General features: G+C 42.2%; 1 protein-coding gene across 14 annotated transcripts in view; it reads right to left on the bottom strand.

The window, feature by feature from the left end:
- Nucleotides 1–25,585, bottom strand: part of COL23A1 (collagen type XXIII alpha 1 chain) — a 415,005-nt gene that overhangs the window by 103,327 nt on the left and 286,093 nt on the right. For 12 of the 14 annotated variants that reach the window (XM_048491177.1, XM_048491173.1, XM_048491185.1 and 9 more), the window contains exon 5: nt 18,276–18,302. The exons of the other annotated variants lie outside the window; for them this stretch is intronic. In XM_048491177.1, coding sequence (XP_048347134.1) covers nt 18,276–18,302 — 27 coding nt within the window. The remainder of the gene's footprint in view (nt 1–18,275; nt 18,303–25,585) is intronic. 14 annotated transcript variants of the gene reach the window in all.

Raw genomic sequence — 25,585 nt, 5'->3', positions numbered from 1 at the left:
GCATAACAGCCAGCAATAGGAGTTCATTCAATACCCCACTCCACAGCTAGAATATTGATATTTTAATACTTATGCCCAGCAATGTTATGTTCTTGTTGGGGGTGGTAGTGGTGGTTCGAGTTAGGTAATTCTGGGAGACCATCAGCATGCTAAATAAAGTTAAATATCATCAACCACTTTGCAAGAATCTTGGCTCCAAATGAATTCTAATATCTTCTGAGAAGTATATCTGCTCTGGTGGTAATCTGCTGATGAAGTGGTAGGACTGGGAAGAAAACATATGAACATGCTTTATAGAAAAAGGCAAAAAGAGTGAACAATGAAACATCATGAAATATGTTTAAAGAAAAGATCAAAACTCACTATTTGGCAACGTTATTAGAAATACTAGGCAAGAGATCAGATTCTGAAAATTCTTGTAAATTCTTTAAGAATTTACCTAGCTAAGGGAATCTGAATGAGAAAGAGAAGGAGAAGGAGAAGAAGAAGAGGAGTAGTAGTAGTTTGGATTTAAAACCCACCCTTCTGTCCTGTAAGGAGACTCAAGGTGGTTTACAAGCTCCTTTCCCCTCCGCTTCCCACAACAGACACCTTGTGAGGTAGGTGGGGCTGAGAGAGTTCTGAAGAACTGTGACAAGCCGAAGGTCAAGCAGCAGGAATGTGTAGGAGTGAGGAAACACATCTGGTTCACCAGATAAGTCTCCGCCACTCAGGTGGAGGAGGGGGGAATCAAATCAGGTTCTCCAGATTAGAATCTACCTGCTCTTAACCACTACAGAAATTGACTCTGAACTTTCTGAATGTAGGTGCTACAGTTATAGGAAGGATCTCACTTGAACAGCCTAAATTATAGGAATTCATCTAGTGATTGTGCTCTGGACCAAGGACCAATTTAAAGGAACAAACCAATATTTAGATTGCACATTGAAGATCCATAGCCCAGGTAGGTGCTGCACCAGCAAGCTAGCAAAGCACACAAAGCAGCCCAGTCTAGACAAAATACTGATAGAGTGCAAAAGTCATCATGTTCAGATCAGACCTAAATAACCTGTAGTAAAACAACTACCGTATATACTCATGTATAAGTCGAATTTTTCAGCACATTTTTTATGCTGAAAAAGCTCCCCTCGACTTATATGCGAGTCATTAATTTTTTTGTGTTTTTACTTTGCCGGCCAGCAGGGGGCGCAGTTTTTATGCTAGCGGCACCAAAACTTCAGGGTACCCTCAGAAGACACTCCTGATGATACCAGCCAAGTTTGGTAAAGTTTGGTTCAGGGGGTCCAAAGTTATGGACCCCCAAAGGAAGTGCCCCCATTCCCCATTGTTTTCAATGGGAGCTATTAGTAGATGGGGCTACCCTTTTGAGGGTCCATAACTTTGGACCCTCTGAACCAAACTTCACCAAACCTGGCTGATCTCATCAGGAGAGTCTCTTTATGATACCAGCCAGGTTTAGTGAAGTTTGGGTCAGGGGATCCAAAGTTATTGACCCCCAAAGGGGATGCCCCATCCCCCATTGTTTACAATGGAAGCTAATAGTAGATTTTCCATTTCTGATAATATCCCTCTTAAAATCTAAGTTGGAGTTACATTTTGGACATACAGATGATGATGAGGAATTCAGTTTTGGAGGATTTTAACTCTTGTGCTTTAGCTTGGTTGCTGGTTGAGCTAAAGTTTTTGTACTTTTAAAGTTATTGTTGATACCACATTGTTCTTGTTGACCCTCTTTTCCACTTACAGAGCCAGTTTACTGTTTTTCTTTGAAATAAATATTCAAAAACATTTAACCTACTGATGCCTCAATTGATGTAATTTTATTGGCATCTATTTTTATTTTTGAAATTTACCAGCAGCTACTGCATTTCCCACCCTCGACTTATACGCGAGTCAATAAGTTTTCCCAGTTTACTTTTAAGGTTTACTTTTAAGACAACCAGTTTGAAGGGATAGAATATGCGGTCCATTAACAAACAGTTTCTTCTCCTGTTTCCTGTGTGATGTTGATTAATCTTTTGCATTGAACTGGAATACACAAAAGGCTATGACTTTTTAATTATTTTCAGTGTGTCTGTGCGTATGTATGTACCACTGGCTAAGACTACCTAGACCAGTGATGGCGAACCTTTTTGAGACCGCGTGCCCAAATTGCCACCCAAACCCCACTTATTTATCGCAAAGTGCCAACCCGGCAATTTAACCTGAATGCTGAGGTTTTAGTTTAGAAAAAACTGGTTGGCTCCCTCTCCCTCCGCCCCTCCTGCTCGAGAAGGGGTCAGCCAGCTGTAGCCTCCAGTAAGTCCCGCACACACCGCTCTGTGCCTCTCTAGCATCTCTGCCTCCTCTACCCCCCACCCCCGGGCAGCAGCCACCCGGAGCACAGGCACCAGGCCCGCCAGCCAAGTCCTCCCTACCCACTGCGATGCGTGCACATCGTGCTCAGTGGCCCAGGCCAGCCAAGATGTGTGTGTGTGTGGGGGGTTGATTTTCCACCCCCCACATGATGAACTCTGTGTGTGAGTGCCCACAGAGAGGGCTCCGAGTGCCACCTCTGGCACCCGTGCCATAGGTTCGCCATCACTGACCTAGACTGAAACAAAATTACTTACATACTGCATAGTTCTGAGTTTGCTTTTTTGCCAACATTTCAACAAAAATCAGAGCTGCTGTTATTTATAAAAATATATGAAGGTTATATTTAGTGTATCATTTTAAATGCTTAGCTTTCCATTCTTTACAGACTGCGCAAATAGTATGGTGATAAGGTTTCACTTTACCTGAAGGAATATTTTAGGTTTTAATAGTAGTCTGGCAAATTATGTAGCATGTTGGTTTTTAATGCTGCCTATGCTCATATGTTCAGAGACTTCTGCAAGAAACATTCAAGGCCGCTGCTGCCGCGGCTGCGGCAGCCAACAACAACAACAACAACAACAACAACAACAACAACAGCAGCAGCAGCAGCAGCAGCAGCAGCAGCAACAACAACAACAACAACAAATCCCAGCAGGCATTCAGCTGGCAATCTGCACCACTTCCAGCTCATCTATATCAATAGCGCTTTGTCAAGACACTTGAAAACATTTCTCAAGACATATTGAAAGCTTCAGCTCAAAACCTCCCATGAGAAGAAAGCAGCTCCAAGAAGATAACTATCATGCCATCTATTCTTTAACTATGTTTCTCCATGATAGTCATAAAAAATAACTGCAAATATGCTATAAGGTACCAGAATGAGGTGAGAGCAGTGGATAAAGTTATGAGCCTGTTCCCTACAGCAAATCCTCCCACATCCTCCTTCTGGTGTAGCCATACCCGCAAACTGTCTGAACAATTAAAGTGTGCATCCTCTCTTTTTCAGTAGCAGTTCTAGCATTGTGGAATGCCCTACCTGAGAAGGGAAGGAGAGTTTCCTACGCAGTGGCATAGTGGTTAAGAGCAGGTGCATTCTAATCTGGAGGAACCAGGTTTGATTCCCTGCTCTGCCGCTTGAGCTGTAGAGGCTTATCTGGGGAATTCAGATTAGTTTGTGCATTCCCACACATGCCAGCTGGGTGACCTTGGGCTAGTCACAGCTTCTCGGAGCTCTCTCAGCCCCACCCACCTCACAGGGTGTTTGTTGTGAGGGGGGAAGGGCAAGGAGATTGTAAGCCCCTTTGAGTCGTCGTCGTCTCCTTCTTCCTCCTCCTCCTCCTCTTCCTCCTCCCCCTCTTCCCCTTCCTCTTCCTCACCTCCTCCTCCTCCTCCTCCCCCTCCTCCCTTTAGAGTTGTCAGGCCACTATTTTCATTTGAATCTATCAGTCTATAAAGTAGGATTACCTGGAGGGGAAGTTTTTGTAGCTGATCTTTTCCTTATTGTCCACATATAAATTTAATTTTTTTGTTCCCTGCAGGTCAGGTCTTTATGAGCTGCCATGGTCAATAAGAAAGGCAGAAATAAAAGAAACAATTAATTTCAAGTAGAAAATGCATTGGGTTTTTTTAAAAAAAAGAACAAAGGAGATGCTTGCCTCTACTTAATTCCTTGTGCACTTTGTTTCGAAGGCACTGGTATGAGTGGAAGGAGAAATACACACATCCTCCTTAAAAAAGCCCTTGAGATAACATTCTCTAACTTGACTTGCCCATTGTCGTAACTACACGACAATGGATAATTCACATACTCTAAGGCCAGGACACCAGATTGCTCTGGGACCTACATTATATTAGTTCCTAAATTTCTAATCTCAGAGAAGAGTCTAATAAACAAAAGTTGTATTTAGTATTAAGACACTGGTTTAAACTTGTAAAAAGATGTATATCTTGGATTTTTCCCCCTTATTATCCAAAAATATATTTTTAGAAAGCAGTCAGAACGCATTATGCTTGGAACCCCATTGAAAATATAGCACACTTTCTTCCAATGATGTAAATCAATCAGTCAGTCAGTCAGTCAGTCAGTCAGTCAGTCAGTCAGTCAGTCAGTCAGTCAGTCAGTCAGAGTTGTTTTAATTCCAAAAAATACAGCGTCAATTCTGAAATCTATATACCAGGAAACTTCTTGTCCTCTCCAATCATTAAACTATTTAAAAAGGTGGGGGAACTCCTATACCTCATTCTACAGTCTTCTGTTCTTGGTTGCCCAAGAAATCCTGTATATATTGTTTTAAAGGGGACTTCTGTACCCTTGTACTCAGCACACATGGTTTGTTCTCCAATGCATCACTGTATCAGGATATCCTGACCTATGTGCATACCAAATTTTAGATTTCTATCATTCCTGCTTTGTAATTCTGCTTTGTATATGGTGCTGGAATATAGATAAGAAAATTTTATTGATTTATTGTTATTGACCAATGTTGCCCTGAGCCCCAGAGCCATGGGGGGAAAATGGCACCCAGAGACAAGCTGTGGAGGGCCAGGAGGAGGGATGGGGTGAGAGGGATGGTGCCTTGCCCCCCCCGGTCCCCGCAGCCCAGCTTCTGCCCTCCCCAGAGCCTAGGGAAAGCATAAGCCACTGCCAGCCTTCGGAGATGTGATTTTACAAGGCTTGGGGTTGCGCCACACCTCTGACCCCTCACTCCCAGGGGCAGGGCTTGGGCCCCCCACCCCTGAGTTCTGCCCTCCGTGCTTTTAAAAGGACATCTCCAGAGGCAGGCAGTGGCTTCTGCTCTTCCAGGCCTAGGGAGAGGCGGGCAGAGGCCGGGCTGTGGGGGGCCCAGAGGAGGCAGGGGGAAAGAGGGGTGGAGCCCCCCATGGGCCCCTGGAGGCTGGCTCCTGATCTATCCAGGCCCTGAGAAGGGAAGAAGCTGGCCAGGAGGGGGGCAGGGTGCTGCTGATGCCTTGTCGTCTTCAGGCTCCCTCGGCCCACCCACATCATTGCTCCCACTATGTGGGCAGGGCCAAGGGAGCCCAAAGACAACATCGTGTTCATCATCGATGTGGGCAGGGCCAAAGGAGCCCGAAGATGATGAGGAAGCAGAACTTTTTTGTTTCCCCCATGTGACCAGATTAGTTGCACCCGGGGACAGGGGTTACTCCTTGTCCCCAGGCAGATACGCCACTGCTGAGCCCATATGGTGAAGAGTGGCCTATAAATTGCATGAATTAATACATAAGGGGACACACCTATAAGTGAATTAGATGTTCAGTACAGTTCTTAGAAGAATGATGTATAAGACATATATAACTTCATATTCTGAAAACTCATAGGTTCCTGTAGGATTTCTAATAATTAAAACATTCTATGGGTTTATCTAAAAAAAATAATATCCAGAACTATGCCAGGTAAACATTTTTGCAGTTAAAATACACTATAATATCATAAATATTAGACTCTGAGGGGAACCTAGGGTTCATATACAGCAACTTGCCTATATTTAGACCCAATAGAAGCTTTGCCAACTCAATACCTTTAAGAATAGAATCCTTGTTAGTTTTCTTAGCCTTCTCTGCTCTACCAGATGTAGCAGGATCTATCTTTCAGTTCTTTTGCACCTGAACATTAGAAACACATGCACTAAGGGTTGTATACTGCTGAACATTTCCACTGACAGAAGGGGAGGAGATTTTCACCAGTTTTCTCCAGTCTGCAGCATTTCTTTGACTCCTGCTTATGAAGTTCCTGGTATTTTCCTGCCCCACACCCCAAAAGCAACATTTTAAGAAAACTTGGGGCTGCAGAGGGAAGGGGAGGGGAGAAAGTTATGTTGCACTGACTTAAATCTTTCTGGGGTTTCATCCAGTTTCATGCCTAGTTGTGTAGAGAAGTGGAGGTTCTTACACTGACTATTGTATGAGCCTAACTATTCTTCTAGTAGAAAGGAAGGCTCAACTAATCCCTGGGCCACTTCTGCTATTACTGAAGGATACTGTAATCTGTAATTTCAGTATGTTACTTGTCTAACAACTTTAAATCCTATTATTACCCCTTTCAGCATGATAGTAAAAGTGTTTAAAACTAAGGATGAATGATTTCTCTTCTCCTTCCAATATTTTATGCAATTCCTTTTGTCTTCCCTCATTCTGGATATCCTTTACTTTTTGCTAACGGCTTATATCTAAAAGCCCCATGTACCAAATTCCATAATGCCTTGTATTGTTTATTATTTAGTTGTTGTTTCAAAAACTTTCGAGTAAACTTAATGGCCTCTCTAATCTTTTCTCATACTGTGATGATACCCGGAATCCAAGTATTTCTTAACTGTGCGTGACATAAGTTCATTCTTGAAGGACTGGCTTGACAGACATTTAGACACAAGGACAGTGTCTAGAGGTCAGCCCTGCATGCAGGGATGCCAGAAAGAAGTAAATTAAACTCAAATGGTTTTCATTCTCCGTGGGATGCAGAGGAGCAACCAAGGTCAGTAACCTTCTAACCCCATTCCCTGTAATTAAAATCCAATCAGGCCATTAGATTGATTCAAAGTGTTTCACAGTGAGCCCCTGGAGGATTCAGGGACACAAGACACAAGGAAAACACTTTTTCCTTCCCAGCAGTTGCAAGTACATAGCAAGACAAGAACACTTGATATGTTTGGCAATAGGCTAGGAGACAGGATGGGAGGGAATATGTTTAATCTATTTGACAAATGCTGTTCTCATAAATATAATTATAAGAGGAAACACAGTTTGTTGCTGTTTTGTCTTCCAAACTTTTTGCAGTTCTCTCGTTTTCAGTTGTAAACCAAATTGAAAAACAAAACGTAAAACACACAGCCCCAAGAGCTAACCAAAGAAAACAAATGAAAACTAATAAACAAATTCACCACTTATTAAAAAGAAAATCCATCACAGCAAGGAATTGTAGGTTTTTAATATCAGTATCCAAAGACTTTTTTAAAAATCGCAACCCTCTTTTCCACTTAGAACCACTTTGCTGCTGACCTGACAGAAAATTGTAATGGAAACAGTTCTGCCATTTGAACAGGGCAGCCATCTTTATTATGTGAAACAAAAATGTTTCTTTTTTCAGGAACTGATGATGTGTCATAGGCCCATTATATATGGAAGGTTTCTCTTGGGGCTCTTAGCTGCACTGTGGGGCTGAAGTGTGGTCTCCTTGTGTTTCTCTATTTACACACAAGGAGGCAGCCCAGTGCCTGCCCCACAGCTGCTTGCTGAAGTATCAATGAGCCTCTGCTTTTCATGCTTCTCTTAACTCCGCCCATCACCTCCCTCTTAAAGGCACAGATCTCATCACACCTGGTAGTAAGATAAAGGGCTTTGGAAAAGTCATTTAAATTGCAGTTATATCAATATATCTGTGACTGCAGATATTCTAACCCCTTTCCAAATTCTAGCCCCCTTCCAAACAATGCCAGTACTTCATCCTGGAGGCTGCCTTCCATCTGTGCCTCCTTTTCCAGCTACCCCTGGATGTGCGCAAGCATCTTGCATCTCTTTGAACACTGGCTTCTCTTCAGATTTGGTGTTAATATTGCTTACAAAACAGCAGTATGGGGGGTATCATTAAATGTTGCTCTAAACCAGCCTCGCTCTAATATCCCCCAGCCCAGCCCAGCCCAGCCCAGCCCAGCCCAGCCCAGCCCAGCCCAGCCCAGCCCAGCCCAGCCCAGCCCAGCCCAGCCCAGCCCAGGCTGTCTGCTGTCAATAACATAAAGTTGTTGAGCAAGTGGATTGACCCTCCACTCCACAGTGCCTGAGGATGTGAACCCTGGCTTAGAAAAGCCTGGTCTGGAAGGCATCCCTGAGCTCCTGTTTGCTTTTGTTTGGCTCAGAGCTCTCCTCCTGGCGGGCCCGGGCCCTCCCCCTCTAGCCGCCCCCTGGAGCAGCAATGGCAGCAGCTGTTTTGGCCACTCAGCTGCTCTCTGGGATGAGCTCTGAGTGTTTCTTGCCCCAGGATGACAGGAGTCACAGATGTGAGTCACAGTAGAGCCACATCCTGCAGGACAGCCGCACTTGGCCCTTGCTCTGGGACCTGTTTTTAGGGGCAGGGCAGAGGTGATGAGAATTCTCTTGAGTGTGTGCAGAGGGTGACCAAATGGCTTCAGCCTTTCAGCTCTCAGGCAATGGAGGGGCGGGGTCACATCCTGCAACCAGCTCACGGCAGGAGAGAATGTTGCTTGACGCAATGAGCTGCTTGCGGTGAAGAGAGCTCTGGGTAGGGCTCAGTCTGGAAAGATAAAAATACTCCCCAAAGAAAGAGACAAAGAGATTCCCTGAACCACACTCTGCTAAAGAAGGGGGACAAGTCCTAGATTGCTATCTCCCCCCTCCCCTCCACTCACACATACACAAACTTCCTGGTTTTCAAATGCAATAGAAGACAACAATTTTGCAGTGCTTCTCAGTTTATATTGATATATCAATATAATAAGTCACAAAAATTGAAGTAATAACAAATGTGAAAAGGGGGAAGGGAGACTTTTGTGAGGGAATGCGAGGGAGTCGGGGGGGCGGGGGCTGGTAATGGGCAGAGGGAAGATGTCCGGGGCAAGTCATCCCTGCTCTGACAACAAAGAAAATTAAAGTTGTGCCAGAAGTGATCTCGCCTGCCAAAGAGTGAATGGAAAGTGAAAGTGGGGCCTGAGGAAATACATCTGTACAACAAATCTTGCCACAACAGATATTCACATCCATCACACACCAGACACCTCGTGCATAATTGCCCATAAATTAGATCTCCCGTTCTGGATGCTTCCATGATCTCTCAAGCTTCCATGGATATTTGCAAATAAATAGGTCACAAAACAGCAGAGTTGTCTAGTATTCTCTCCTCACAAAGCTGTAGATTCTTTAGTGGCTGCTCTTGGAAAGTCCCTCTGCTCAGGAAAATAGAGACCTGCGTGCACAAAATATTTGGTTACATCTCTTCCTTGGCTGTCTATGACTCATTCTTATACATTAAATGATTCCAGACCAGCTCTCAAGTTTAACATTTAGCACCCAGTAAAATCAGGACTGGATTATGTCCCTAACTCATAGCAGTCTGAGAGGCCTCATAAGATATATGTTATGTGGCATACACACACATGCACACACAAAGGTGAATGGTATATTGTATATAATGTAGCTTTTTTCTTCTTTATGAGTCCCTTGATAGAGAGGCCCTAAGATGGAAGGTGGTGTCAAGGTAGTCAGTAAGGACTCTAGCCCCTCAACATGGTGACAAATCCAGGACACTACCTTTCTGAGCATTGTGGTGTGTGTCCTGGTTACATCTAGATTAGATTACTGCACTGAGGTTTAACTGAGGCTGTCCTGGATAAGTGTTCAGAAACTTCAATTGGTACAGAATGCTGCAAACAGGATTGGCTGAAGAGGGCTGTAAGAGCCATATGATTCCAGTCTTGGTTAATCTATAGTTGCTCCCAATTTGCTTCTAAGCACAATAAAAAATGCTGATGTAGACCTCCAAAGTCCTATGTGGTTTGGGACCAACATACCTGAAGCACTACCTATTCCCTTATGAATTTGCCTGACCACTATGGTAATCTTCAGAGGGCCTGCTTCAGGTGCATCCATCTTCTCAGATTAGGCGAGTTCAAACCCAGAAGAGAGCCTTTGCAGTTGCGGTACCAAAGTTCTCTCCCCAAGGAGAACTGTCTGTCCCCTTCTGTTGCCATCTTCCACCATAGGTTGAAGACTTCTTTGCTTCACTTCTCTGTTCTCTATTTTGGCCTTCCCTCAAAGATCCTGCCTTCCTGATCAATGTTTTAATTGCTTTTTGGGGGGTCTTTGTATGCATTTTAGCTCTGTTTTTAATTGTTTTAATGTATGTGTTTTTCTTTTGGCTGTCTTTAAGTGATTTAAAATTTGATTTTATTAAGAATGTTTTAATTTGTCAGCCACTTTGGTGGTCCTTGTGAGGGCTGAAAGGCAGGATATAAATTTTGTAAAATAAAATAAAAAGTAAACTGTATCTTACTTATTTTATTCTTAAACTTGACTGTGACAGGACAGAGGTGGGTTTTTTTTGTCACAGTCAAGTTTAAGACTGTTACACCACAGAATAATTCCAGTCAAGCCATAATTTACAATAGTAATTAATTTTCAATTAAATATGTGAATAATAAGTAAAACGGCCAAAACAACATTATAATTGGAAGAGTACAATTTAAAACATCACTTGTCTCATTTGCTACAAAAGACTGAACATTGGAAACACAGCAACTCTCTGTCTCTATTAGGCTCTAGATTTTTACCAGCAGTGGCAATGCTTCAGCTGACAAGGCCCGCAGGCAACACAGTTCATGACTTGTTGCCTTGTTGACTGCTACTTGTTGAAACAACAGCAGCAACCTTCCCTGCATTTTGGAGATAGCAAAGTCTGCCAAATGGCAGCCAGCTCTCCTTTCCCATGCCCTATTCTCTGGTTTCTGTTATGGTTTCAAAGGGGCAAAAGATCTCTTCAAAAAACAACTGGGAGGAAATAGCTGGCATTCCAACATAAGACTAGAAAGACACCAGGAATTTCTGAAGTTCCACACATCAGGAGCAGGAAGCACCAGGCAACAATATTGAATGCGTAGTGAGAGATCTCCAATGCCATTTCAAGTAGAGTTGTACTTTCCCATGTCCATGCACGTTTAAGGGCTTAGAAGGCTTTGGGTGCTAATGTTCATCATCCCAGCACTTCCCATTCAGTGTTTTGTGAGGGTGGCAAAGAGGATACATCAGTGCAGGTAATACCTATTTTCCTCATTAATTGTGAACTGAAGGATGAACTGAATAAAGAAGAAAAGGCGAAAGGATGAAGATAAATAAAGCTCCATTAAAATATGGGCTGCAGTAAGACAGAAGATTGGAACAACCTAGATGAGCAACCTCGAAAATTAGTGTAGTACCACTAGTTCTGATCTGTGTTACTTAGAATCATAGAGTTGGAAGAGACCATAAGGGCCATCAAGTCCAACTCCCTGCCATGCAGGAATACACAATCAAACCACTCCTGACAAGATGGTCACCCAGCCTCTGTTTAAAATCCTCCAAAAAAGAAGACTCTACCACCCTCCAAGGTAGTGCATTCTACTGTCGAAAAGGCCTGACAGTCAGGAAGTTTTTTCCTTATGTTTAGATGCAATCTCTTTTCCTGTACCTTGAATCCATTACTCCTTGTCCTAATCTCTGGAGCAGCAGAAAACAAGCCAGCTCTATCTTCAACATGACATCCCTTCAAATATTTAAGCATGGCTATCATGTCACCCCTTAACTTTCTCTTCTCCAGACTAAACATACCCAGCTCTCTAAATCTCTCCTTGTAGGGCATAGATTCCAGAACTTTTACCATTTTGGTTGCCCTCCTCTGAATCCGTTCTACCTTGTCACTAGCCTTCTTGCCCAGAACTGGACACAGTATTCCAGGTGAGGTATAGCCCAGTGATGGCGAACCTTTTCAAGACCGAGTGCCCAAACTGCAACCCAAAACCCACTTATTTATCACAAAGTGCCAACGCGGCAATTTAACCTGAATACTGAGGTTTTAGTTTAGGAAAAACGGTTGGCTCCAAGGTGCACATTACTTGGAAGCAAGCTTGGTGGTAGTCGGCGGCTTTGCTTTGAAGCAATCAGGCAACGCTTCGAATGGGTGAATCACAACCCTAGGAGGGTTTAGAAGCAAGCCCCATTGTCAGCAACCGAGCTTACTCCCAGGTAAAGGATTGTGCTTTAGTTTTTCCCATGAAAATCAGTGGGGTTTAACAGAACAGGGTTACCTACATGTCGTGCCCAGCCGCCCAGGCCAGTCTAGATGTGGGGGGGGGGGGCAATTTTCGCCCCCCACATGATGAACTCTGTGCACACATGCCCACAGAGAGGGCTCTGAGTGCCACCTCTGGCACCGGTGCCATAGGTTCGCCATCACTGGTATAGCTAATGCAGAATAGAGAAGTATTATTACGTCCTTCAATCAATCAATCAATCAATCCATCCATCCATCCATCCATCCATCCATCCATCCATCCCTCCATCCATCCATCCATCCATCCATCCATCCATCCATCCATCCATCCATCCATCCATCCATCCATCCATCCATCCATCCATCTATCTATCTATCTATCTATCTATCTATCTATCTATCTATCTATCTATCTATCTATCTATCTATCTATCTATCTATCTATCTATCTATCTATCTATCTATCTATCTATCTATCTTACTTTAGATTTCATAGACCGCCTCATCCCTGAAGGGCTCTAGGCAGTTCACAACAACAATATATAATAATAATTACTTAAAAACACATCTAAAATCCGTAAAATTCAGCAAGCAGCATAATAGTTCCAACAACAATCTAAAAACCCATGTTTTTAGACACTAGACACTATACTCTGATTGATGCAGCCCAGATTTGCACTGGCTCTCTTGGTTGCCACATCATACTGCTGACTCATGTTCAGTTTGTGGCCTACTAAGATTCCCAGATGTCTTTCATATGGGAAAGCTGACATCACCTATCTAGTATCTGTGCATTTCATTTTTTCCACCAAAGTGTAGTATCTTACATTTATCTCTGTTGAAAATTCATTTTGTTAATTTTGGCCCAGTTCTCTAATCTGCTCAGATCATTTTGAATTCTGGCACTTTCTCCGGAGTATTAGCTACCCCCTCCTAATTTGAAGTCATCTGCAAATTTGATTAGCTGGTGCAGTGCTGAATGGCACACACAGTTCACTGCTGGATTCAGCCAAGCTGAGCCTGCAGTTCAACTCCGGGCTTAGCCAGGCCAGGTCCAGTTTTACACTGTGCCCAAGTTCACAGGCAGTTTGGAGGCAGGCATATCTTTTTTTTTTGGGGGGGGGGGGGTTCAAGTGTAATAACATGATTTCTTTGGGGGGGGGGGGAAACAGGTTTTAAAAAGATTTCTAGGTCTATTAAACCCGAATCTGAAAAATACTGAAAAAGGTGGCCACCCCAATTGCCTATTGAGCTTCAGTATCTGAGAGTTCTGTTTGTGGAAATGAAATGAATCCCAGTTAACTCCTTTCTAAACTGTGGGTCTTGCAACCCATCACCATAGGCTAAACAGCTGAATAAAATAAATATAAATCAAGAAGAAAAATACAAAATAAATGACAATATTTTCTTATTGTTTGCATCAAGTTTATCAGTTTATTTTTCAAATATATTTGTCAATCTTCTGGCTTCAAAGAAGTGCATCTCAAATTAAAATCAATGTAAAATAAATACAGTTAAAAGTGTGCCTATCAAAAAGCAAAATTCAAGCAGTCAAGACACTAGATAAAACAAGCAAACCAGCCCATTGGTCACTAAATCATCAGAAATTAGAAAGCCTGATAATTTTTATAAAATTATGAATGTGTAAATTTGGTAAATTCATAAGGGAGTTAATTCCACCAAGTAGCTGCCAAAGGTAAGGTCTTGGCCCTGGAACTCATCAGCTTTGTGCTGCCAACGCAACAGAGATCAGTCCCAATGGAGAAATGGCTGCTTTGGAGGGTAGACTCTATTGTGTTATATCCAACAGAGGCCTCCTCTCCCCAAACCCTGCCCTCCCCATGTTTCACCCTCAAATCTCCAGGAATTTTGTTACCCTGAGTTTGCAATCCTAGCTTTTTCTGTGGAGATGAGGGCGGGCGGGGGGGTGGTGTTTTTGAGCAGATAATCTTGGCTCGTATGGGAAAGTAGATTGCTATCACATTCTAGTCATAATCATACACTAAGTGCCAAAGTAGGAAGAAAAACAGTTCAGAAAGAAGTTGTGGAACATGTACTACTTTTGAAACTAAAATGTAGCTACATTTTGATTTCCTGAAGAGATAACTAGGATTTTATCTTTTGCTTTGCATGGTGCACAAGTAACAGGAAGCAGAATGTAACCTCAGTGTAAGACATCAGCAGACATCCTTGCATAACTAAAATGAATATTTACCTTTCCAAAATATTTTTCTTAAAACATTACTTAACCAACCAAATCTGGGCAACATACTCTTTTTAAAAGAATCCAAAACACTCAATTTACATTTCAACTTTGAGGCAAACGGCTGAATCGACCTCCTCTGTAAGTGTGTCCCATGTGTACACATCAAACTCACTAGGAGGTGTTCTGACACTGAACACCGTGAGAAACAAATTCAGCTTTCTGCTTATAGCATAAGACACATCTCTTGAGGACAAAAAAGTACACATCAATTAAAAATAAATCACAAATACTGAAGAATGAATATGCATCAGAGACTCATTTCCCAGTTCCTGACAATTTTGACCATCTCAGTGAAAGGCTAACTAATTAGACCTGTCTGCTTAAACAGCTGGTTTTGGCAAAGATCATCAGCTGCTCTAACATAAAACCGGACGCAAAATTCACTTTTCTTTTGCATTCAATCAAATTCCTGGCCACTAACACTTACTTCTGAGCACTTGCTATACAGATTTAGCCTCATTACCAGAAAAATGCTGCTTAGTGTATTTTTTGCAGTTATTTGAAGCAAATATATGTTAATTTAGATAAGATTGATAGCATCAAAGCTAAAGGCACTGAGTAGGCTAACAGGCATGCCAAGTGCACAGAGTTGGCAGGTACCCCCTGGCAACTGGATGGGAATGAGTGGGATGAGGGGAACTTAGTGGCAGCAAACTAAGGCCTGGTGTCTGTCACCAGCAAAGAATCAGCATCACTTCTGGCATGAGGTTACCATTGCTGGTGATGCAGGGATACTCTAATAGTTGGGCAAAAAATCTATGGTAGAGGCCATTTTTACCACAGAGATTTTGCCCAAATACCATAGCATCCCCATGTTGGTAGTGACATGATGGCATCACTTCTGGTGCATACCAGATTCATATCACATTGATGCATTGCCAGTGGCAGAGGCTTAGGTCTCAATATTCTGCAAGTAAGTCCCCTGACAGCTGGCTGCCAAAGTAGGGTATCCAAAGTTGGGTCTCCAATGCAGTCCAAGTTCTTAACCCCTTTTTGTTTTCTGCCCATCCTGTCTCTGCTGCCTCACCCTTCTCATGAGTAAAGCTTTGCTTCCATTGCAAATAGCACAGGTATGTATATTCTGAAGCTGATATGGGCTAGGATGTTTTGATTCAAGTGCCATCACCATCCTGAAGCTAGAGGTCAGTTTTTAAAGCTCCCAGCTTTCTTTTCTGATGAATTATGCCTGCCACAAATAGAGAACCTTAGCTTTGACTGCAAATATTGATTGCAATGGGGCGTTATGGAGATACCCTTGGCCAGGATGCTTTACTTCATTGTTGCAGCTCCCACGATCATCCTGAAACTGGTGGCCAATTTTGAGATTCCTAACCAGTGGTAGGATTGAAATAATTTAGCAACCAGTCCCAGTGGTGGGATTCAAATAATTTAACAATTGGTTGTTTACAAGCACCATTTTAACAACCAGTTCTGCCGAAGTGGTGCGAACCTGCTGAATCCCACCACTGCTCCTAACTTGATTTTCTTATGCCTGTCACAGATGAACATGCAATCTATTTGTTAATATAGACGGGCTTCGTCTTTTTATGCCATAACAAAACTTTAATGGTAATATTACAAGTTGGTAAGTGTTTACACCCTCCAGCCCACACAGGTAACTGGTGAACAATGACAAAGTCCACCTATGGAATTTTATTAACAAGCTTAGAAGTAAGAAGGATTTGGGTTTTTTTTTAAGAAGCAATGGGGGTGGGGTGGGGGAGCTCTTTCATTGGTATTAAGAACCAAACTAGAAGTAGGGCATTTTTCACCAGTCGCTGAACTCCAGTCATGAAGCACCACAGCTGCCTTCCAGGGGAAGTGATCTGAATCTTGCCAAGGAGTTTTGTTTTATTTTCTTTACTAGGGGCAGATTATAAATGTATTATCAACTAATGGTGTGTAATTATAGGATTTAGAGCATTCCAGCATTTCCTGTATGCAGAGTTCTGCAGCTAAAAATAGAGCAAGGGTTTGCAAGAACAAGCACTTTCAAGGTTTGAATGGGCACTAGAAGTATTTTCAAGGCCAATTTTCATTCATAAATAAAGATTCAGCTTCCTAGTGATTGTATCTGGGCCAACCATTTAGAACAAACTCTGCTTCCTTAATCTTCACTGAATTAAATTTTTAGTGTTTGCAAGACACTTAGGCATTTTTGTGTGTGCTTTTCTCAAAGACAGAACTTGCATGGGGGCAGCTTTAAATTCTCCTAGTATGGGCAATCTTCCTACTTTTACTACTATTGTCGCCCTCTGTTTTCATGACAGCTCCCCTACACCCGATTTCGTTTGGCTGTCAAGACACATTGCGACATATGGCAACCCTTGGTGAGGTTTCCAAGATAAGAGACATTCGACGGTGGTTTGTCATTACCTGCCTCTGCGTAACAACCATGGTATTTCTTGGAGGTCTCCCATCCAAATACTTGCCAGGGTCAACCTTGCTTAGCTTCTGAGATCTGATGAGATCAGGCTAATCTGGGCTAAACGTTAGAAAAACCTACAGTAGAAGAACCTTTACAGTTCAAATCATACACCCACGCTCAACTGTGTTATCATTTGCTAAGTGGTCATGTTTCAATCACTTGTAATGATATTCCAACTTAACAAACCCAAGTGGGGAATCAATGGAAGGAGTAGTCATATTGGTGCCCATTCTATTAAAGAGTAATGACAGAAGTTATGTGCCAGTGATAAGTGAAAGGCAGTGCAATTTTGTTTGTTTAAATTTTAGAATGGTGGATGAAGAGCCACTTAAATTGGAGGAAGAAGTCATACAATTCAAACTTTTCTGAACAGAAGGGCTGGATTCATCTCAATTTTATGGTGCAATTTACAGTGAAATCAGAATGCAGCCATGCTGGGGTTCACTTCCCCTTGAACACCCCTTTTAAAAAAGCCTGGCTGTCATACCAGAGTGATGGACTTCTCAACTTCCAAATCATTAGCACATTATCAATTGACGGTAAACAAAAATGTAAAAAACTGACACGTGCATTGCGGAAGGAACATCGGATCATGATAGTTAAGCAATATATTTCACACAGAAATCACAAAAACAACTGATATGCTTTGCGGGGGGTGGGGAAACTAGTTATCAAAAATGCACACACATCCTTTTCTGGGAAACTAGAGTTGCTGCACAGTTTCAAGGGGATATTTCAAGACAGCACACTGGAAACAAGAAACATGAGATGATCTTCTGAGAAGCCGCTTAGTAGATTTCAACTCTAGCAAGTATTTATGCCAATTATGTAAGGGAAGGAACAACTACAAAATGTTAACACAAAAATAAGTTATGGTCCATTTACTACATTTTAACAATCAGCAGGTCACTTCTAAATGTAAGCCTTGCTGTGAGTACAAGTGAGTGCACTGACAGCTCTTGGTCTCTTTGTTTACAATCAAGCAGACACTGAGACATTTTGACAGGAACCTGCTCAACACAGGTCATCCTAAAACAAATCTCTCTGCGAACCTTGAATATGTCATGGAGCTATAATGAATACACATAGTCCTTGTGGGAAAAGGGAGTTGCCCATTGAGTGGCACTTTCACATGCATTTTCAGTTCTACTCCTGATATAGTTCTGTAACACTAAAGTGAGTAGGAAAGTCTTTGTAATTTCCTACATACAGTAAAGTTTACCTGGAACTTTGGGAAAGACCCCAGACAGAAACTGGGCATGTTATTCGTTCGTGCACTTATTCCACAGGAGGCTTACACATATTTAACATTTTTTCCATGTTTTAAGATTAAAACCCTTCTCACTATTATGACTTAAGGGCGAGAGACAGAGGCAGAGAAAGTGAAAGAGAAGATGGCAGTGATGAGATATGTTGCAAAGCTTGGAAAAAGATTGCAAAAAAAAAGGCAAAGTTACCGGGTAACCATCTCGTCCTGACTGCCCCTGTGATATTAAATAAGGAAAACAATAACATCAATAATTTGTACTTAGCAGCAAGACATTACAGTCAATATAAAGAAGTCAGGTGTTGATCTGAGCGGGACAGATACTCCACAGGCTCTTCCCCTTCTCTCTGAGTGACAGGAAGGAGAGCTCAAGAAAAGCAGATCATATCATGGTCTTTAAATCCTAATCTCATTGTTCCCTCATGACAATCCTGTGGTTTGGCTGAGAAGTTCAGATCTGCCCATGACCTTTATGGATAAGCAGCGATCTAAATCCATCACTCCCAAGCTTAAATGCAGCACAGTCCACAAAATTACCTCAGCGTTCAGCCATCAGTTTTTAAAAGGGGTTTTCCCTAATAAGAGGAAAAAATGTCATATTTAAGATGAGAACGCAGTTTCATTCCATGGACTTAATTTCTTGACTTCATGTGTATTTCTGCAAGGCTTTGATCTCTCCAATATCCTGCAGTGTAATCCCATTTGATTTTGTGGCTCATCATTTGTCACCATATTTAGATCACCTTGATCACATGGGATTAGCTTTCCTGTTAGAATACACATGATTGTAACCCAGAGTTCAATAACATAATAGATTAAGAAATTAAGAACAATTGAAGTATTTCTTTGTTTGATTTAATCCTTCATCATCATTGCTTGATGGTTTGATCACTGCAAGTGTTTCTTCTTCTTAGACTACAAGTAGGCTGACAGATGAGTAATAATGGAGGAGAAGAGTATTCTCCTGGGTCAGGGGACATGGCTTGGCCCCTTGACCCTGTATTTTATCACAGACTGGAACACAAGGCAATTTTGTTCTTGTCCAGAGTTGTATTTGGCACACATATAAGGGGGGAAAGCTACAACACTGACATATTCAATACTACACCCTTCACATACAGTTAGGATTGCCAATTTTCAGGTGAAGCCTGGAGATCTGGTATTACAGCAGAGCTCCAGATGACAGAGATCAATTCCCCTAGAGAAAATACTCTGGAGGGTAGACTCTATGGCATTATACTCTGCTGATGTCTCTCCACTCCCCAAACCCTGCCTTCCCCACTTTCCACCAACAAATTTCTGGAACATTCCCAACTAGCAGTTGGCAACCGTAAGTATAGTACAATATGATTAATTTATTAGGCTTATTTCAGTGAACTTTATGATGTAAACTCTATCTTATTTCTTTTACAGCTGTTGAGAAAGTAATGAAGTGGGCTAAAGGGGAAACATGTCAGTAGTAATTTATTTTCACGGGCACTGTTTTGATAAGTATTTGATTGCTCTTGGGTCACTGAATTATTGGCTATATTCTTAATCTCTAAAAAAGAAAATCATTTTTTCTCGATATTAACAGGCTGCAAAACTCTACAGTAACACTGTAGAGTCCTCTACAGTAATACTGACTTTTAGGATTGGACCCTGTTTATTTATTTCAAATTCTCTCCACAGTATACGTGCAACCACCCTTCTCAAAAATAGTAACTCGAAACATTGGAAGCTCAGTATCAGAGGATCAGTTCAGGGCTTGTCTCTCAGTTTTTGTAGCTACAGATGAACAGCCACTCCTTTGCAGCCACTCCCTCATTGGAATGGGTATCTTCAGATCACAGGAGAACCTCAAAAGGAGAGCAGGTTGAAAAAGGGTAAAAATAATGCCTTTATGAAGGCCTTCTAGGAACTAAGAGGTCTGATCCCACTACTGTTCTCATTGGGGCTGTGTCTGCTATTGTGGGCCTATAGACGAAGCTCAATAGGCTTACCCACTTATACTGGCCATGGGTCAGATGCAGAAAAGAATACTGGACTAAGAATGAACTGTTTAATGCAGAGTTTTCCCATGTCAGTGAACCTCCTCGGTTTCTACGTTACCATATGGAGGGCTTTAAAATATTTGATATGGTTAATGGTAAATTATAAGTTCATGGTAAATGTATCCTTCAGTTGCAGGAATTACCTACTCAGCATGTGATTTTAATATCCTCTGCAACTAATTCTTTTGAAACATATTTGAACAGCATACACATTTTGCAGACAGAACGGTCAGCCATCTCGCAGTCATAAATATGGCACCACAGCATCACATGTTTAATATGTGAACCCAATTTATAACAACCAAAACGTAGAACACCAGAACAAGGCAGACCTGGTGGCACAGGGAGTGGAGAACAAATTCTAAACATAATGTGATGCTATGAAGTCCAGAGAGTAATCATTTCCTTATGACTAAGGGGGTAAGGGAAGTGGGGGTTGCAACCCAGAAGAAACTAATAGACGCAAACGCAGTGCTGTCCAAATAAAATAAACTTGTGTTTTGTGAGTTTGAGGATTTAGAGTTTAAAGGAACTTACTCAAAGTGGCTGTAAAGGATACAGTTATAAGGCTCAGGAGCAAAACATGCTTTGTAAATAAAATATGTAAATTTCCCATATGAAAGGAATGAAGGCCTTATCTGACGAGAGAAGGCTTCCTTGCAACTCCATGGCAGAAGAGCGGTATCCGATTGGAGAAAATGTTTTTAATGGAAAAGCAAATCTTGACAAAAACACAATATTAGAAAATAAACAGAGTATGAAGGGGAGAAACTCTAAGGACCTGATCCTGTATCTGATAGCATGCCTGTAATCTAATGCAATGAAGCAGAGCCCTTTTTAATTTGTGTAAAGCTCCAGGTGGAAAGATAATATGGTGATTCACATGGGCAAAACAACAACTGATAAAGTAATTATTTTCAGTTACAATCAGGTGAAGTATGGTGAGCACCAGCAGCTACCATCTCTGTGATTTACAAAAATAATTACCATACATAAGTTAACCATGCTGCAAGCCAGTGTTTATTTCATGAATGCAAGAAACATATGTTGCATTCAATCACAGAAATGCCAACAAAACTAGATCATAATTTTAGAATGGAAATGTTATCAAGCCCATCTACCATTCTATACAACTGTGCAAATCCCAAGCACAAAGGCTTTAACATAGCTCTGATGAAAGTGGCTACATCCCCCAAACCTGGATACTCTACTATAATAATAATAATAATAATAATCAGCATCCCTAATATTGCTTTTACAACAAAAAGCAATTATATAGGCACAGGTTTGCACTGCTTCCATTTTTCATTTGCTCTTCATTAATCGTCTTCAGAATCTTGGTAGGTTGTTCTTTTAACAACTGGTCAAACAGCAGCTTCTGCACTTATTGTTTAATAAAGCTCTTCTATATGATGCAAAAGCAAAATACTTTGCAGAATGGCATCTTTTGAACAGATGAAATCCCACACAGAACCTCAATCAGAATAAAATGCATATTACTTGATGCTGAAGGATGCTTGATGCCTTCACAGATGACAGAGTAGTAGTTTATTTGTTTTTATGTCACACTCCTCTAGATTTTTCACATGCATATTGCAGCATTTAACTCTGATGAAACTTGAGGGTGATAAACATTTTGATCATTCATAAGTACACACAAATACCAAGAGAGAGTTTAAAAATGATATCCTTGAAAACAACAGATTCCTGTATGTGTGAAAAATATTTCAGTGTCAAGTAACCACAAGCAAGTCTAACTTTTTTGGGATTTGTGTCTAAATCAGCTCAGGTATTTGAGGAGAAATTCTTAATTTGAAGAAATATGTATAAATTTTTGCAGATGAAATAAGGGTGAAATGGCTATTTAGGTAGTTGGTGCCATATCATAGAATCACAAAGCTGGAAGTATCCATAGAGGTCATCTCGTCCACCCCCCTTGCTCAAGACAAGATCAGTTAGAGCATCCCTGAGAAGTGTTTGTCCAGCTGCTGTTTGAAGATTGCCAGAGATGGAGAGCTCACTATCTCTTTAGGCAGTCCACTTCCGACTCATGGCAACCCTATGAATCAATGTCCTCTGAAATGTCCTATTGTTAACCTCTCCTTGCTCAGGTCTTGCAAACTGAGTGCTGTGGCTTCCTTTATAGAGTCAAACCATCGCATGTTGGGTCTTTCTCTTTTCCTGCTGCCTTCAAACTTCTGTAGCATCACTGTCTTTCCCTTATGGGACCAAAAAACGTCAGTCTCAGTTTAGTCATTTCAGCTTCTAGGGACAGTTCAGGCTTGATCTGATCTAGAACCCACTTATTTGGGGGTTTTGGGTGGTCACAGTATTCGTAATAGTACTCTTCCACCACCACATTTCAAAGGTGTCTACTTTCTTCCTGCCAGCTTGTGTTCACTCCTCCTCCCAAATTGGTGTCATTTGCAAATTTAAATCCATTATCCAGATCATGTATTTAAAAAAATAAAAGTACTAGGTGCAGAACCAAGTCCTAGGGCACCCCTCTGTTTACCTTCCTCCAATCAGATGAAATACTATTGACAACTACTATTTGTGTGTGATTCTCCAGCCTCCAATCTACTTAACTATCCTAGAGTCTAGCCTGTAATGCTCCAGCTTGTCTATCACAACATCATGTGGAACCCTGTCAAAAACTTTACTGAAATCTAGGTAAACAATGTAGATGACATTCCCATGATCCAGTAAGCTCACCACTAAATCAAAGAAGGATACAAGAGCGGTTTGCCCCGTGGGCAACAAGTCCATGCTGACTCCTCCGAATTACTAAATTGTCTTTCAGATGTTTGCAGATTAAGCCCTTTACAATATTGACTGACCTGCACTATGCTGGGTAATCTTTCCTCCTTTTTTTGAAGATTGGAATAACATTTGTGCTCCTCCAGTCTTCATGTCCTCCAAGACATCTTAAAGACGATGGACAAGTTCTCTAGAAAGTTCTTTGAGCACTCTTGGTTCTCTCTCAACAATCTCTCAGTCCATGTCAAACAGCAGCCCAGATGCTGTGGCTTGCCTACTACCATCTCCAGATGAGCCCGTTCTCTTCTTCAGGGGAAAAATTAGGCAAAATAGGCATTGAGCCCTTCTGCTTTCTCTTTGATCTCTGTCAGAGTTTCTCCATTTTCACCCAACAGTGGGCCTATCATCTCTTTTACCTTGTGTTTGCTCCTTACATATCTGAAGAAGCTTTTTTGTTGTTGCGGTAAGCCTTCCTGGCCAGCCTCAGCTCACTCTGAACTTTTACCTCTCTAATGGCTTACCTACATTGTCTAGCAACCCTCATATATTCTTCTTTAGAGGGATGTCGTGGGCCCAGAGTAAGCTGGTCAGGATTCCTTGGATGAGGAATACTGGCAGAGTGACCCCGCCTCACCAGAGCCCCAGCTGGTTGAGTCTCAAGAACAGGCAGAAGCCTCACAGGACAAAGAGGGAGCTGGTTCACACACAAGCCAAGAGCAGGAGGTCAGAGAGCTTGAAGAAGCACCTCCAGCCACTGAGGCCAGAACTAACAGTTCAGCCAGCTCATCTACAGTTGGCAGGAACTGCACTCTAAAAGATGGCCCAGAAGCATCACAGAAACTGCTGAGAATCTGCTCAGGATCAAGACTGAGCCACAGCATAGACATATAAAAGACGGCTCTAGGAAGTGGAAGTTGCAGGAGAAATGTCGTTGAAAGCCTGTCAGCTTTTTGCCATGCCTGCTCACAGACTGATGATTTGGAACTCAAACGTGGACCAGATTGTCTGACCAGACTTACCTTCAACCCTTGACTGCCTCTTCTCAGATCTGCTTGGAACTTGTTCCTCTGAACTCAGAGTAAAAATGCTATCTCCCTCTCATGGATCTGTGCCTACTAGTGGCTGTAATCTGATTCCCTGTGAAGTTGGCAGGCCAGGACAAGGGATGTTATTTCCTCCATTTTTTGAATATTTCCTTTCTCTTTCTTAGTTCATCGTGGAGTTCTATGTTCATCCACATTGGATTCTTCAAACCCCTACCATATTTCCAACTTGCTGGAATAGCGGTGCAAGAGCTCTTCTTTTAGGAAAGCCAACACTTCACTTGCTCCTCTCCCTTCTCATCAAGTCTCTGAGTTCATTAAGTCTGCCCTACCAAAATCTAACAGACATGTCTAGCTATAAACTTTCTTGGTCTCCCACTGCAAAAAGGAATTCTAGGAGAACATGGTCACTTTGCCGTAGGGGTCCCACCATCTCCACTCCAACTACTAATTCTTGTCTTTTTGGTTAATATTGTTGAGTATGGCTGAACCCCTTGTAACTTCCTCTACCAGCTGAAAAAGGAAGTTGTCAGTCAGGCCGGTGAGGAAGTTACATAACTGCGGATGCTTAGCAGAGTTTGTCTCCCAGGGAAATTGAATTCACCCATAAATATAAGGTCACATTGCCTGGATTCTCTGTCAAGCTGCTCAAAGAGGACTATATCCACCTCCTCACTCTGGTCAGGAGGTCCACAGCAGACACCAACCACAATAATAGTTGTCCTTCCTGTATAACAGATGTGTATTTCTCTAAGGATCGATCAGAGTCTAGCGTTCAATTTCTGGTGGACCATCTGAAAATCCCACCAAGAAGACTAAGTTAGCCACAGGAGTCGGAGAAGGCATGTAGATTGGGGAGGGGGGCTGGAGGAGGTTTAAACCAGTTATGCAATTAGAAGAGAAGAAGAGTTTGGATTTATACCCACTTTTCTCAACTGTAAGAAGTGTCTAATCTGCTTCATGTGGAGGAGGGGGGGAATAAAACCCAGTTCTCCAGATTCGAGTCCACCTTCTCTTAACCACTACATTATGCTGGTTCTTGAAGGCAGTCAGGCAAGTAACACTTTTACTCTCTCTCCTTTCCCACTTGCAGGAGAGGGATTTTGGGAACATCTCTGCCAGCTAAGTAAGATCTTGGCTGACCTGCTGTTCCTTTTCTTTATTGCAGGTATTTATAGCCTAGGTTTGCCCATAGGTGAGAGTCTTGGGCAGAAACTAGAGGGCTCATCGCCTCTATTTCCAGTCTTGCCAGCCTCCTGTTGCTGCTCAGCTAGCCAGTGGGGGGAAATGAACCACAAGGTAGGGATACTTGCAGTGTCCCATCACACTGATGTCATTTCTCATGTGCTCAGAAGTGATATCAGCACACTGCTGGAAGGCACTGAGGCACTCTGGTATTTTGTCAAAATGTTAAACCATAGAGTTTAACCTCAAATGGGTGTTTGATGTCTTTTGGCGACACACTGACATTACTTCTGGGTGCATGGGAAATGATTACAGCATGTTGCTGGTGACATCATTATGGGGCCAGTGAAGGTCTCTATCATAAGTCCCCTGTCCCCTGCTGGTTACGAGGTCCTGCACGGCATCCCCTCATGGTTCTTAGCCCATGGTTTGCAATATGCAGCCCAAAGGAAGCCAGCAAGTAGATCCAGAAACAGTCC

Source organism: Sphaerodactylus townsendi, linkage group LG03 (assembly GCF_021028975.2).
Source record: "Sphaerodactylus townsendi isolate TG3544 linkage group LG03, MPM_Stown_v2.3, whole genome shotgun sequence".
NCBI lineage: Eukaryota > Metazoa > Chordata > Lepidosauria > Squamata > Sphaerodactylidae > Sphaerodactylus > Sphaerodactylus townsendi.
Note: the sequence above shows the minus strand (reverse complement) of the source record. Positions and strands in the feature narration are given on the sequence as shown.